The 16,792-nt window shown below is 36.1% G+C and overlaps 1 protein-coding gene across 1 annotated transcript in view; it reads left to right on the plus strand.

Annotated features, from left to right (window-relative positions):
• Positions 1-16,792, plus strand: part of LOC145662025 (lysosome membrane protein 2-like) — a 104,031-nt gene that overhangs the window by 64,082 nt on the left and 23,157 nt on the right. The window contains exons 4-5 of the mRNA XM_081727360.1: positions 1,653-1,791; positions 6,570-6,746. Of these exons, the coding sequence (XP_081583486.1) occupies positions 1,653-1,791; positions 6,570-6,746 (316 nt within the window). The remainder of the gene's footprint in view (positions 1-1,652; positions 1,792-6,569; positions 6,747-16,792) is intronic.

Consider the following 16,792-nt stretch of genomic DNA (forward strand, 5'->3'; position numbering starts at 1 on the left):
GTAAGTTAGGGGAGGAAGGAGAGAGAGGAACATTTGTAAATGACCGAAACTGACCGATATTGTTGTCGAATGCATAGTTTTCAGGATCGCTGAGATGCACAGTGACATTTCTGATGATGATTAAAGCCAAATTCAGCACCGCAACTTGGAGGACGGAGGGGGAAAGAAAAATACACAAAACTGATCAGAAATAACCCATATTAGTGTCGATCCATAGTTTTCGGGGTCGCTGACATGAACAGTTACACTTCTGATCCCGTTTACAACCAAATTCAGCTCCGCAACTTTGGGGAGGGAGAGATACATAAAAATGATCGAAAATGACCGATATTACTGTCGAATCCATAGTTTTTGAGGTCGCTGAGGTGAACAGTGATCTTTCCGATGCCGTTTAAGTCGATGACACTAAAAATGAAAACAGCATATTTCACGCGTACCAAACACATGAGATACAGTGGTGTGCATTTAAATTTTCATTTTAACTTAGCGAAGCGGGTAATCGATGCCAGTCAGGGACATACGCAGGAATTTATTTCGGGAAGGGTCCAAAGCTTTTCGGGGGCTCCGAACACAATTTCAGGTTAAATTATATTAAAAATTGTAAGATTGCCCCTAAAAGTAGACTAAAAATTTTAAAAAGTCCGGATTTCGGGGGGGAAGGTGGTCCGGACACCCAGGACCCACCCCCTGCGTACGTCCCTGATGCTAGTATATGAAAAAAATGCCAATAAGGAAAGTTATATACATATAATCTTGGTTACCCACCTTCTGGTTAATATAAATGTTTCAATTTTCTTGAGTATACTCCAAATGTGGATGGAAAACACCACTTATCATTTATAAATTCGACTTCTGGTCCAATCAGAACACTTTCGATCATTTCTAGAAGTTTAAACTTCTATCATTAAATTTTGCATGTGAGATTTCACGTTATAAGTAAATATTGTACGGGTCGGCCTAAAGACTTCGTATAAATAAGAGTCTAACCTGAATATGAACATACTAGGTCAGACTATTTAATAATACGTCAAGATTTATCATTTAATAATAAAAGTAAACTCTTGCAGTTTGGGCAAATATAGTTGAATGTTAAGTTTCGTTTGATACAACTACAAGTAGTTTGAGCATATGAATTATCATGTAAGTAATACAACCGTGTTCGCCATACCATTCTTCAAAATAATAGAATCCGTATGAATTGTGCATACAGCTCTTTTGATTTGGAACGGGCTATTGAAGAAATATCTAACATATTTGATATACATTTTTTTGTGTGTATTTTTTATTTAAAGCTTGTGACAAACATCTTGGCATTTCAGCTAAACGAATAAAACACAAGCTCTGGCGCGACGTTGCCAAGTAGTAAATAGGTGTGGCTATGGCTAAGGAGACAAACTACAGCGCGATCACATGACAGGGGATAGACGTAGGTGTGTACAAAATAAACGTGGCAATACCGCTGGCCTCTCATTTGCTAGCAGCATTTAAAGGGAACTTGGAGCGCCGCCTTCAAATGCCAAGATGTTTGTCACGCCGTAATCAAATAGGATAACTAAAATATTACCGACGTCTTAGAATTTGTATTGAAATAGATCATTGTCATCTAAGTTACAGAACAGAATACAATATTTGAATTTATTTGTCTATTACAGGGAACAGACGAAACGTGAAAACGTAAGTTTCGTCGATGGGAGAATATTATTTAACAATATCAGGCATTTTAGATTTAACTCTTCTTTGTCTTCGGATCCTTTATCAGACAAACTAGTCTTTTTTAATTTAATATCATTGGTAAGTTATTAAACTTTTTTTTTGTATTGTAGCACTTGTAATAATTTTGATGTTTGCATGATTTGTATATGCTAATATTTGTCTTTGTCTCAGGTGGTAAAGTTTACACACACAGAGAGAGGGGAGAAAAATATTCAGATTTCGTTTCTATAATGAATTTTGCATTGATAATATTCATAATTGCTAGCAGAACCTCTAGAAGCATGTATGATCAAATTATTTCCTTTGAGATTTTGATAGTCAATACTTAGTTGTTCAACTGCTAATGATATAATACATTATATCATTATGTATATAATATATTTGTACTTTTACAAAAATATAAAATAAAGATGTAATACCAGAAAACGAACGAATGGGATACAAAACTTCCAAATGACAACATATAAAAACATAAACTGATATTAAAGTAGATTGGACTATATAAAACACGCATAAGGAAATTAGCTGTACAAAATATACCATGAAAATGCAACTTTTTAGTGTTTTAAATGTTCATGAGAAAGTTGAAGTCTAATTTGGACTCTATAATGAATAACACGTAATCTTAAGCGATATTTAGTAAAGAACAGTAAACTTTATCAGTTGTTAAGCTAAGATTGATTATTATTAATAATATTAAGGTATATTTCACTAGAAATACTCTTCTTCTGTAACATTTAGAAATTAATGTTAAGATTTAAGATTTTGAGAACCCTTGAGACCGCGGTCTTCAAACTTCCGGTTAAATGGATCATGATTAAAAGCTTTAGAAATATAGATGGAGAAGAATTGAGAATGTTTGATTAAACTGTTAAAAGTAGAAAAAGAGGAAAAGGAACTGATTAGGACATTGTTTAAGAAGAATTGTATTCTGAAGGATACGAGAGACAGTATGGTGAAAATTAATCGAAGAATAGACGGAAATGCTACGATTGATGAGTGGAATAAAAATGAGTAGCTGCTAAGTCAAGGCGAACGAATTAGTTGATTCTCAAATTCTAGTCAGTGACTTGCAAAGAAACTAACCAAAATAGACTACAAGTGTCCCTTTTTAAACTTTCAAACTATACTATAAGTAAGTACCTCGAAGTTTTATAGAACAACTATGTCCATCTTTCTGTCTCTCAACAGATGTCACAGTAAAACGGTCAGAGATATCAAGAAGCGCTTCTTTGGACTCGATTCACGTCCCAGCAATAGGTTCCGTCTCATCCATGTTTCTCTGTTCAAACTACAATTGGTAGAACTTGACAATTCCAGGTTTCAACGTTGATCCTATAGAATTAAACGGTAATCGATAGCGACAAATGCCTTTTCGGACAAATCAGCGACACAAGAAGATATGCTATATTTACCCGCATCTCTCTATTAAATCAGGAAGTAGAAATTTACTACTACTTCCGGTTTCAGTGGATTTCCATAGAGTGAAAACAGTAAGAGGAAGTGAAATGCAAATTTCTTTAATCCATTAAGTGTCCAAAGAATACACTGTGCAACACGAAATCTGTCCTTTACATGAAAATATGTTTTCCTTATGTATTTTTGCACGATAAAATCAAATCTGTAATTACATTTTATGTATCACATACCAATTTTATGAAAAATCGAAAAATTTGAAATTTTGTCCTGTGAAATACCGTATTTTTACGGGTGGTGATGAAATATGATTAATGTTTGGTTTGGTTATTGAAATGTAGGATACCTTTTCAGATATGAGACGTGGGCCGACAGTTTAAGGTGGAATCTGAGCTACCGTGTCGTTCAATGTTCTCCTACCGGGAATCGAACTCCAGTCCCCGTGTACCAAAGGCGCGAGTGTTACCCACTATGACTAGCGGGATGACGGAAATGTGACTAACATAAAAAAATGTTTCATATGCATTCATTCATTCTTACATTTGTCCTGTGAAATACATCTTACAATATTCGCTTACTTAAACATCATCCAAGCGACAAGTTTTCTTCTTTACAAGCGGAATATGTTGTTTCAAGAGCAGTTCTCCTCATCCCCACAACTTTCTCCTACTGAGTAAAAGCCTTTTTCTGTTATAACAGGGAAAATTAGTTTCTTATATTTCTCCTCATTCTTTATCTTCATTTTAGGTAGTAGCCCATTAACATTTAGTGAAAAAAGATTTCTGATTTGTGTTGCGTAATTCTGCTGTCGTATGCTCTAGCATTTGAGTAATTTTTGGTTTCATTGTATTGTTATTTGTTGAGCAGTGTTTCATTAGGACTGGTCGGATTTGCTGCGTTATGTCTTTTTGTGGTAGTGTGTGCTGAAGAAAGTACTGAATAAACGTTTAGCTATGTGCAGTGCATTGCAAATGTACAATGTGTGTAAAAATAAGCCTGACTTATTTTGTTATCTGTGTGGTGAACTTACTTTTAAAACTCAAAAAAAGCAGTCTTGCACCTTTAGTTAGAAAGCTTATGAACTATTCTTTGGCTGTAGGATTGGAGAACCAGGATAAGTCGTGGACTCCACACATATGTTGCAATACGTGTCCCAGGAATTTGAGAAATTGGCTACAAGGGAAACGTAGTTCTATAACATTTGTCGTTCCTATGATTTGGCGCGAATAAATATATCATGTAAGTGCTGTTACTTTTGCTTGACAGATGTACTTGTACCGCGTTTTTCCTGTAAATCTAAACGTCAGATTCAGTATCCTAATTTAAAGTAAGCTATTCGACCAGTACCCTACAGTGAAGATCTTCCAGTACTAAAGCTCTAAAACATTACACTATTGATTCTGAAGAATATACCTCAGAAGATGTTCGAAGCAATGGGGAATGTGTAGAGTTTCAATCATCTATACTCCAGTCAATGTCACCTCATTTGATCACACAAGAAGAGACAACTATCTTGTACGAGACTTAAATCTTCTTAAAAGAAAAGCAGAATCGTTGGGCTCCAGGCTTCAAAGTTGTAACCTCTCAGCTTAAGATTTTAAAGTAAGTTTGTTTAGAAAACGACAGTCATTTTGATTGCTATTTTGTTGAAAATGGAGGCTTTGTTTATTACAAAGATGCAGATGGCTTATTTCAGTCTTTGGGGCATGAACATACTCCCACCGAGTGGCGCTTGTTCACTGACAGCTCCAAACTAAGTCTGAAAGCAGTTCTTCTTTATGTTCGAATTGTGCACCTACGTGTTCCTGTAACATATGCGGCTCACACAAAGGAGATGTATGAAGTTGTGTGATATTCGACTTCACTGAATATAAAAAAATCAACTGACATGTTTGTGGGGCCTTAAAAGTTACTGGTAATCTCACAGTGATGCAACAAAGATATTCCAACTATTGTTGTTTTTTTTATATGAGTGAGATAGCCGTGACAAAGGAAACAACTACGTCTGTAAATACTGGCCTCAAAGCCAATATTTCATCCCTGGCACCAAGAACATATCTCTTAAACCAATTGTAAACTTTCAAGATATATTTTTGCCACTCTTACATATCAATCTTGAGTTGATGAAGATTTTTGTTGACTAGATAGAGAAAGTATTGCTTTGAAGCACCTTAAGGAGAAATTCATTAAGTTAAGTGAGGCTAAAATTAAAGAAGGAGTATTTGTTGGACCACAGAGAAAAAAGTCATCCAGAATGAGGACTTTGAAATTAAATCCTCTGAAATTGAGAAATTAGCTCGGCTGTCATTTAAATCGGTATGTTCAAGTTTTCTTGGAAATGTAAAGACTAAAAATTATAAAGATATTGTTAATGAGATGATGCACAGTTTCCAAGTCATGAGATACAACATGTCATTAAAATTACACTTTTTGAACTCACATCTTGACTTTTTTCCTCAAAACCTGGGCGCAGTAAATGGTGAACACGAAGAACGGTTTAATCGGGATAGTGTAACGTTTAAAGAGCGTTACAGTAAAAAATGGACTGAAGGTATGCTTGCTGAGTATTACTGGCCTATCATCAGAGAGGCTCTAGAAGGTGCATACTAGGTTAAGTGACCAAACAAAGTATTTTAAAGGGTAAGCCAACAACCTTTAATATTAGTATAATACGCCTTCCTACCCTACATTAGGTAGTAAATATATGTAAGTATGTGCATTTCGTACAATGTATTGTGGTCTGCTCTGCAAAAACGTGACGTGATGGAACATTTTGGTTTCCACCAATGAATTCAGCACCTGTCATTTAGTTAAAAATCACATAATTTCATTTGAAGGACAGAAAAGAAGTTTAAATTTGTTGCACAGTGATATGTTTCATCTCCGACTTTATTTCACTACTGAAACTGGAAATTGTAGAAACACACCGTCACTTCAGGTTTAAATATTAATATTAATATAGCAAAAACGGTATTAGATAGCAAGAAATAGCTTCAATTCCCAAGAATAAGCTCAATCGCTGATCTTATACCTATATTACAATTCTAAGTTATAGATCTACTACGACCATTGGAGTATTGAATTTGCATAGTTGGAAACTCTATCGTGATTTCACAATGTGAAACGAAAATTACTTATCTAAGAATCTACTTCATGACAGGACACTTAACGATGAAGATACCTTAGAATGGGCAATTCTGGAAACAAACTCAGGATCACCTATAGCAACCATGTTACTGCCACTTGATTTTAATTTTAATATTTTAAGTTTAAAATAAGAGGAACATTTTATATTTTTAATAACTCCATCCGATATTAAATATAAAGCATGAGGAAAATTGTACACACACACACACACATATATATGTATATATATATATATATATATGAATTTCCAAATCATTAATTTTACAGTCTTACATAATTTTCATTGTTTTCAGTGCCATTCTTTGTCTGTTTCGGTAGAAGAGGCTTCAGGACCTGAGCATGACAGATTTTCGATTATGAAACAAATATTGTTTACCACAACTGCAGAGGAGTTGTTTGAAGGCCAACAGGGAAGATCTACGAAAAACCAAAATACCTCAAGTCAATTACAATCCGGAATCTTGGACATAGTGAGTTTGCTCTAATATATACTTCCATATTCATCGTATAATGACTAATTGACTTATGCAAAAGTAATATACGCATATTTGCAATGCTAATATATATATTTCCCGCATGCAGGCTGTGTTAGTCAGTGTCAATTATCTATGAAAATGTTAAATAACTAAGATATTGATCAGTAGAAGAAATCTAGTTAAATTCGAAAAATAATGTGAACTGAAAAGCAAATAAAAAGACTCAGCTTCAATATTACATATTTCATGCTTTTTTTATTATGTATAATAATAAAAAATTAAAGAGTGAACTTAGTAAGATTTACTAGTGTTTATTTAACAATTTACAGTACCGTAAACTGGGGTTACTTGGAAAGTTTTTTCTTCTTTTTGATACTACCTCTTCTTATTTATTGCAATTAATTTTTCTTCTTCTTTAGATATTTCTAAAGTTTAGTTCATGTTACCTTTTCCTGTAATTATAACAAAATTTTACTAAGACTGAAGCCTCCCAGGAGCCAGAATGTGTTGTTTCCAAGTAGCCCCGCTTTTGAGGCTACTTGGAAAATATATGTCTTTTCATAGTAGTCCAAGCTGTGTGAAAGATGGGACTATTTGGAGAGAACCACTTGCAAGATCATACTTTCCTGAGAAGATTGATATGCAACATATCTATGTTTCTTTCATAGTAATATGTTCCTAGGCTGTTTTAAATAAAGATATTTTTTGCACAACCTTTTAGTTAAACACAATAAATTGTTGAACCATCTAAACTAATTACAGTGGTAAGCTTGTTTTCCTGAAGGTCTACAGAACCAGTAAAAAAAAAAAAAAAAAAAAAAAAAAAATGAAACATGATTTTATAAACTGTAATTTTTGAAACAATGCAAGAGAATTTTAAACAAATGCCAATACATGCATAAACTTTTGAGACTTCTTTAAGACACTAAAACATGCTCCACATAATTTTATGAAATTTATGTATGTATCAGATAAGTAATTTTCTTACATTGGTTTACAAAATTAGCTGGTACCATTTTTACAAGTGTACATTTACGTTAACTGTTTGCAAAAGTATAATATGGTACTGTTATAATAATAATATTGTAACAGTGCGATAAGGACAAAAAATCACATATTGAAATTCTTTGTTGCAGTCATATGGAAAAAGAACTTGTTCTCTACGATTGTAGGTAGATTCAGGCAAAACTTCAATAATGTCATCGTTATCTATCCCCTGATCAATATAATCATTTTTAGTAGAAAAGAGGAAGGAAATAAAAATTGCCACAGATTGTCCCAGAAAGGAAGTGGAAATGTAAAACTAATTCGTCTCATTAGGAAACTTCTGAAAGAAATGATATTTAGCACAACCAGGTAAAAATAACTTTTCATTATGGAAACACAGACAATTTACAGAAAATACAAAAAACACAAAACAACTATCAATTGCTGTGAGAATTTTTAGACCAGTCTATAAATAAGATACAGCACTTATAACATCCATATTGTTTCTTTTAGGAGCCTGCTTTTCATTTGTTTTGAAGAAAACGACACATCTGTCATAGTTCTCTCATTATTATACCATATAACACAAAAAATGTCAGTTTTCCAAATGGCCCCAGATTTTCCAAGTAACCTCAGTTTACGGTATGTATTTATCGCATGCTATTAAATTGAAAAAAGACGCATGCTTATATAAAATGACTTGCATTGCTATTTTTTTTTTTTTTTTGGAAAAGTTTAAATGGAAGCCAAAAGTAAACCAAGTTAAATTAAACAACTTTAATATAGGAAGATAATGTTCCAAAAATTATTCTAATTCCGTACGATAAGCATTGTATCTTGTTCAGTATAGCTTTGGACATATTCACAGTATTCATAAAACTAAACTGACCAAAGCACCAAATACATACTAATAATACTCGTGTAACAGTTTCAGCAATGTAATATTACCTTCATCGGAACATTATTGTATGTATTGTAATCAACCTGATTTAACTATTACGATAAAATAAACAAACATTAATTTTCCTTAATTGAAAATATAAATTAAAGAATATACCCTAACTAAAAATCCAAATTATCCATTCATTTTCCATATTTATTTTTTATTTATTGAAATTCTAATATGGAAGCAGAAATTTTCATCCCAAGTCTGTTTATTGACAACATTAGAAAAAATGATTATTTGAATTTTATTTCACGAACAAATGTGCTTTTACCTCTGCGTTAGGTAGTTTCATCGTATGAACTATTATTATTATTATTATTATTATTATTATTATTATTATTATTATTATTATTATTATTATTTGGTAAATCGATGTGCTATCCCTCATGGAATATATCTCACAACAATAATCAAGAGACTTATTCTTAAGTTAACACGTTAGAGAAGTTAACACGTTTAGTTGATTATTTATTTATCATATTCCCATAGAAACACCAATAAAATTTACTATTAAATATTGCCAAAGAACCAATCATTTTGCAAGATGTGCACAACGAGGAGCAAGTACACGATTAACGAATTATAACTGTACTGAAATTATAACTAAACTGAAACTGGTTGAGTTCAAAAAGCTGTGAAAAAACTATACATTAAACAAATAGAACAATCGGCCTTATAAATTATAATATAAATTTTCTTAATTTTTACCTTCATGTATTTTATAGAAAGCTGTCTTTACACACACTCTAAAAACGGGATAGTTGGAGCAACCGGAAATATGATGGATTGTAACAATACTAGATTGTTAATATGGCGCCAGCAATATTTATAGCTGGGAGGATAATATTATATTGTTTAAAAAATACAGCTGAGCTGAGGGTAACAACTATGTCAATTATGGTAGTTGTAACTATAAAACTGCCACATAGTTGAAAATACAATACAGAATGGTTATCGAGACCAGCACAGAATTTATTGTGTCTGTCTCAACGATATAAGATATGTTATTGTAACCAAACTCAAATTGCGATGGTGTTTGGTATAACGTGTGATATCATAATTACAATCACGTTTTTTTTTAGTGCCTAATTGTATCGGAGATAGGAGAAAAAAATCAAGCCTCTTTTCCTGCTTTAAGGCCGCATTCCACAGAATTTTCATCTTGTCTACAGTTTATGATGTAGTGAATACATAATTTCAAGGTTCCACGCTTAACAATTTCGGAGATCTGGTAAACAATATGAAAGCTTTAAAGTCCCTGTTCTTCGGGGCCGCACTGGAACACTTATACAGAAAGTATTATTAAACATGCCTTTTCAGTTATACGTTTGCTGTACCTGAAGTCCAAAAACTACAGGATTTACAAATGTAGCATACGATTTTACCTACGCCACATACAACTCTTTTTCTCAGTGTAGATCTGAAGATGTGATAAATAATAATAATAATAAAAAAAATCAAATTCTCTCTGCATTAGGGGTTATTTTTCGGAAAATCCCGTCTTATTTACAGCCGAGATTCCAAGGAAATCATTTGTACAAAATTTCTACGTTCTACACGGAGAAAAAAAAATCGGTTGCATTTCGAAGGAAGACTCATAGATTTCGGCTACATCCTTTGATCCCTGGTGTTGTTCCTGGCATGGCAGGAGAATTGCAATCCTAGAAAATCTGTGTTGTGATACATATTTTGTGGACTGCGTAGTGTCCATATAACGTCAGATAATGTTTATCAAAGTACATAAACATAGCTGGATTTAATGTTTTGCCTCCCTAGACTGAAACGTGTTTGCTTCCCTCACTCCAACGCATAAAATTTTAACAAAAAAATAAAGGAGGTGGGCTGATAAGGGCCATTTTTCGCCCATCAGGCCCGAGATGTGAAATGCATGGTTTCCAATAGTATACTTTATAAAAATAAGAAAACAAATATATTTTGACGGAAAGCGCTTTAAGTGAAAGGTAAAAAAAATAATAAAATAAACAAAGACATAAGTTGTGTGTTAATGAAGGAACGTAAACACTAATGTCATGAGTTGGAATCCGAGAAAGCAATAGTAAATAGAACACTAACGGCAAGAATAAGAAGAATGAAGTCTACTACGACTATGAGATCAATATATTACATCGGAAATGATCAAGCATAGATAATCAGACAACTGGAGACACTTGTAGCTAGTTTGCAGATTAGGCATCGTGCTTGCTGTCGTCATCCGAATCGCCACTGGACCATCGTGCAGCGGCAGCATCTTGTAGTGTATGAGTATATTCTAGATTTGGTTTCTTAACTGCGGTGGAATTGTGGCGCCAGTAAGCCAGAAACATAGTACGAAAGCAACATGCCCACAACATCCGACGACCCGTGCGCCTACTTTACATTGACAGTACCACTGAACTCGGAGAACAGAAGCATCGTCATGATGTATGTACAGAGAGTACATACTAGTGCTGTCGAAATCGGTTTTTGAAAAAACCGAAAACCGGTTTTTGAAAAAAGTGAAATTTCATAAAACCGAAATGTCGGTTTTGAAAACCGCATTTGCGGTTTCGGTTTTGAAAACCACTTTTGCGGTTTCGGTTTTGAAAACCGCAAATGTCACAAAAAATCTACAGCACTAATATCAAGTAACGACGAGAAAACAGCAAAGAATCTTTCCCTACACCGGCTCACAGTTGCCAAATGGAGGGAAATTTCCCTCGGCGGCGTAGGGAAAAAATGATCAAAATTTGCAGAAGGAAAAGAAGGTATTTTTTCTTAAAATGTCCTAAAGTGTAGGGAAATTCTATACTTTTACAATTGGCAGAATAAAAAAAAAGTTGCAATTTCTCAAAGAGGCACGCTATCGTTATTGGGAAGTAAAAAGATACAGAATACAATATGATCGGTGTTTCCGTCTAGTATAAACTATTGCAGGTGTCTGGGACTTGCGATAAGAAGCTAGTCGACACATGCAAAACCACAACATTCACATTTATCGGAGTGGCAACAAATCAACAATAAAATTGTGTATTGCGATAGAGATTTTCTTTCTTTCTTTTCTCTTTCTTTATATTAAGAAAGGGAGGTGGTGCCTTTTTGTTAACAAAAGAAAGAGTGGCAGTACTATTTTTAAAAATATGTGGAAAGAGTAATAATAATACAAAAGATGTCAGTCTAAGTGGATGATATTTCAAATTGAATTTCATGAGTTGTATGTGTAGTGATTTTAAATAGGGATATACCTTATTTCTATTGAGCTTAGTGTTGGCTTATTACCCTATTTTAGCGGGTACCACCCGATTTTTAGGTTATATATTCGTCCCCCGCTTAAACATATCTTAATCACGAAAAACCACCCGCTTTTTGGGATTGGAGAAAAATCTAAGAGGACTTAGTTGATAAAGTGTTGGTATGGTATATTCAACGTAAACCACTACACCTTTGACAATCTCAATCGCGATTGAGTTAAATTTGGACTCGCGCTCAGGCTCAGGCTCTGAGCTGTCTGAGCAGTGCGCGTGTGCAGAATCATTTGCTAATAAAAGATCTGCTCTAATGCACAATGGTTTTCTTTGTATAGTTCATGTGTTTTCTATGTAATGTATTGGTGGTTCTATACGAATGAATATTCGTTTGTAGATGTTGTAACAAACATACTTGAATTATTAATGCTTTCACAAGCTACAAGAATGCCGAACGACAATTTCAAGTGTAACTTTAAAGACTCTTATAGAAGCGAATTTACGTTTCTTAACCAGGGCAGAACTCAGTTTGAAGCAAAATGTATACTCTGGAAAACTGTTTCGTTTAAAAAGTAGGATGCAGAGAAGCAAATTGGACCTCCCCTGATTTTTATATATTTTGTAAACTAGATCACGAGGAACACGAATCTGAAGGCGTTTTGACATTCCGACCTCAGGAACTCGAGATATTAAAACTTAAAGTTTAATATAGACGCTATATAAAAAAAACACAATATTCTCTATACGAAACATATTATGTCCTGTGAGATATATAAAGGTAACCAAGAAAGTTCTTTCGCTTTTTGTGGAGTTCTGTGTAAAATTGACCCTCATACCGTGAGTTGAATGCGAATGGAGATAAGGCGAAGGTCAGTTGTTGGTGTGGGTATATCCGACATTCTACCTGGTTGTGGCAGTTCAGTTACAACGTAAATGTATTTAAGGACGGAGTGAATATGGAACCTCTACAGAGCGTCATAGGGGCGTGTATGCTGTACGAGTTCCAACTTGGATCAAACGCCACTGTAGCGGGGCGGAAGATACCTCAGGCCTTTGGTGAGGGTGTCGTGATTATGCAGAAAGTGCAAGGGTGGTTTAGCAAGTTTAAGAACGGTGACGAAACACTCACGAAAGACGCACCACACGTGCCGGAAGACCAACACATGTACAAAATGAGGATCTTCAGGTAGCAATTGAACCGAACAGACATGTGAGGAACTGGTGCTAACATTCAATGTTAGTCGAGAAACCATTCGCCAGCACCTCCATTAATTTGGGAAGCACTACAAGTTGGGTCTATGTGTCCCAGATGATTTGTTTCCGGGCCAGAAGGCTACGCGTGCAGACACTTGTGATTCTTTGCTGTCTCGTCTGAGGAAGGAGCCATTTCTGGACAGGATGTTGACATGTGATAAGAACTGGGTCCTGTACGAAGCTCCACGGCGCCGTCATCATTGGTTAAAATTCCATGAACCGGTTCCAAAACAGCTGAAATCAGTAATGCAGCAGAAATTCCTCCTGTGTGTTTGGTGGACTGCTCACGACATCGTGCATCGGGAACTGCTACCGGATGGTCAGAGAAGAACATCAATGCAACTGTCTACTGTGAGCAGTTGAGCCGTGTTCAAGAAGAACTCAAAACCCTGGAGCCAACACTTCTCAATCGCTAAGGGGTTCCCCATTACGGGACAACGCTATGCCCCACATAGCTAGAATGAGCCGGGACACCATCCTACACCTTGGATGGGAAACATTATTGCATTCGCCATACTGTCCGGACATTATACCGTCCGGTTATCACCTGTTCCTTTCCTTGGACACTCACTTTAGAGGACCCCAGTTCAACTCCGTAGTAGAGGTGCTAAATGCACTTGATACCTTCTTCGCTTCACGGCAAACCAAGTTCTACCGCGAAGAAATCCATGCCCATCCCGAACGTTGGCAGAAGGTCGTTGATACTGATGGGTACTATTTTTGATCTTCCAGGTACGTCTTAGGTGACATATCGATGCTCTAAGTGATAGGTCAAAAAGCGACAGAACTTTCTTCGTTACTTTTATACATATTACATAAAACTACCGTATAAGTTCTAGTATTTCGAGATCGGGAAATCGGAATGTCAAAATTCGTTCAGATAATTGCTAATTTTGGTCCAGTTTACAAAATATATAAAAATCAAATAGTGTCCTTTTTGCTTCCTGGTTACTTTATGTTCGAATATCTCGAGTTCCGAAATTCGGAATGTCAAAATTCCCTCAGATTCGTGTTTCTCGTGGTTTAGTTTACAAAATATAAAAAAAGCAGTTGGGGTCTAGTTTGCTTCCGTTTTCACTTGATGTTCGAATATCTCGAGTTCCGAAATTTGGAATGTCAAAATTCCTTCAGATACGTGTTCCTTGTGGTCTACTTTACAAAATATATAAAAATCAGGTGGGGTCCAGTTTGCTTCCATCGTCAATTTATGTTCGAATATCTCGAGTTCCGACATTCGAAATGTCAAAATTCCTTCAGATTCGTGTTCCTGGTGGTCTAATTTACAACATATATGAAAATCAGGTGGGGTCCAGTTTGCTTCCCTGCAGCCGAAAAGTACACTGAAAGTGTCGTCAAAGAAATAACTAAAAAAAAAAGCTATGGAAAAAGCTAATTTAGCTATGACTTGTACAACCATCGAACTATCCCTTTCGCACTGTGCTGCACATATTATCATAATAGTCTTGGAGCAAATAAAAAAAGTTAAAACACACATATACATCAATACATTTGTCTCGATCGATAGATCCTTTCACAATTGTTAAAAGGTGTAATTAAAAACAGCAAACATTGTTTCTGCTTTGAAAAGGACAATCCTTATAAAACCGCAAACACGGTCTCGGGCGGCTTTCGCTTTCGAAAAGAGCTTTTGCGGTTTCAGTTTGGAAAACCGCATTTGCGGTTTCGGTTTTGAAAACCGCATTTGCGGTTTCGGTTTTGAAAACCGCATTTGCGGTTTCGGTTTTTAAAACCGCATCTGCGGTTTCGGTTTTGAAAACAGCTTTTGCGGTTCCGGTTTTGAAAACCGCTTTTGCGGTTCCGGTTTCCAAAACCGCTTTTGCGGTTTCGGTTTTGAAAACCGCATTTGCGGTTTTCGGTTTTCAGAAAATCGGTTTTCTCAAAAACCGAAAACCGCAAATGTCACAAAAATTCAACAGCACTAGTACATACCTTTGTCACCTAAGTGCTCGTATGTCACTTAAGTGCTCGTGAGTGTAAGGATCGGATACATCAGGTAGCTATTGTTGATCGTTGTTTTTTCATCTTTCCCTCAGTATTGCAATATAACGTATCAATGACTTCCCATCGGTACTTCATGGACGCGTGGCATGTATGATTCTTCGGTATATACAGGGTGTTTCAAAAAGACACGGCAAAAATTCAGGGGCAGATTCCTTACGGGTAGACAAGTAAAAACGTTCATATGAACATATGTCCGGAAATGCATTGTTACAGAGCTATAGCCACTGGCACCATCTGACGGTGTGAAATAGTCACCTTCTGTTCGGAACTGTTTCCCTTTGAAAAACATTTGAATCCCTCCCTCGCCGCCTGCGTGAATATGGAAGTTTTGCGCCCCATGCTGCTGGAAACAGGGGCAGACCAAGAGCTATGACCCCCGAGGTAGAAGAGCAGATAGTGGATGCTTTTTGACACAATCCGGAGGACAGCACACGAGGAGTAGGTATGGGAGTGCATGTACCTCACGCACAGATATGGCGTGTTTGTCGGCGAGCGAACCTGTATCCGTATCACCTTCAGCGAGTGCAGGCTTTGTCGCCAGCCGATCATCAGCCGAGAGTGCGCTTTTACCAATGGTACCGCGAGCAGTGTGCCGTCAATCGAAACTTCGCATCTGCAATAGTGTTTACAGATAAGGCGCAGTTCACACGTGAGGACCAGTTGCTTGGCCTCCACGCTCACCAGATCTAAATCCATCGGACTATTACCTGTGGGGACATTTAAAGTCGTTGGTCTACGCATCTGCTATGGATACTGAGGAGACGCTTCGTATTCGTATCGAAGCAGCTTGCCAGGGACTACGGAACACCCCTGGTACTTGGGCACGCGTTCGTTCATCCATGCGGCGACGGGCTGCAGCTTGCATTCGGGCAGAAGGAGGACATTTTCAGCACTTACTGTAAGGTACTACAGTATCGATTTTGTGGCGCTGGTGATGCACACAATTTACTGTTTGTGGTTGTAACTCTTGTTTGATGATGATTCTTTGAACTTTATGACTATACCTGTGTCGGTTTGCTTTTCTCACTGCCATTTGTATTAGTGTTGCACTTTCCAATACGGACATTAAAAGTACCAATTATTATGCATTATTTGCGAGTGTTTTTTCCTGATTCTTGTATCATTCAACGCGCAATCGGCTTAATTAATTTCGTTCGAAGCATATTCTTTCACACACGACACTCTGTTAATACGTCGGGAAACAGTTCCGGACAGAAGGTGTCTATTTCACACCGTCAGGTGATGTCAGTGGCTATAGCTCTGTAACGATGCGTTTCCGGACATATGTTCATATGGACATTTTTACTTGTCTACCCGTAAGGAATCTGCCCCGAATTTTTGCCGTGTCTTTTGGAAACACCCTGTATATCTATTGCAGAATTTCATGCCATTCTGCGACTGGTTTTCCTGCTCGCACTTTTATTCATACCACTTTCAGAAATGACACGCCTTCTCAATACTCCATAACGTACTGTCTCTCATTTTGCTGCCCTACACACATATTCGCGCAAACAATACATTTTCTTTATATATTTTATTGACATGGTGAGCATGTATTTTCAGTCACAATCGGTAACTAACATCAGAGCTGGAGTCTCCAGTTGAACTCG

The sequence above is a fragment of the Thermobia domestica genome, chromosome 10 (assembly GCF_964235325.1).
Source record: "Thermobia domestica chromosome 10, izTheDome1.hap1.1, whole genome shotgun sequence".
Taxonomy (NCBI): Eukaryota; Metazoa; Arthropoda; class Insecta; order Zygentoma; family Lepismatidae; genus Thermobia; species Thermobia domestica.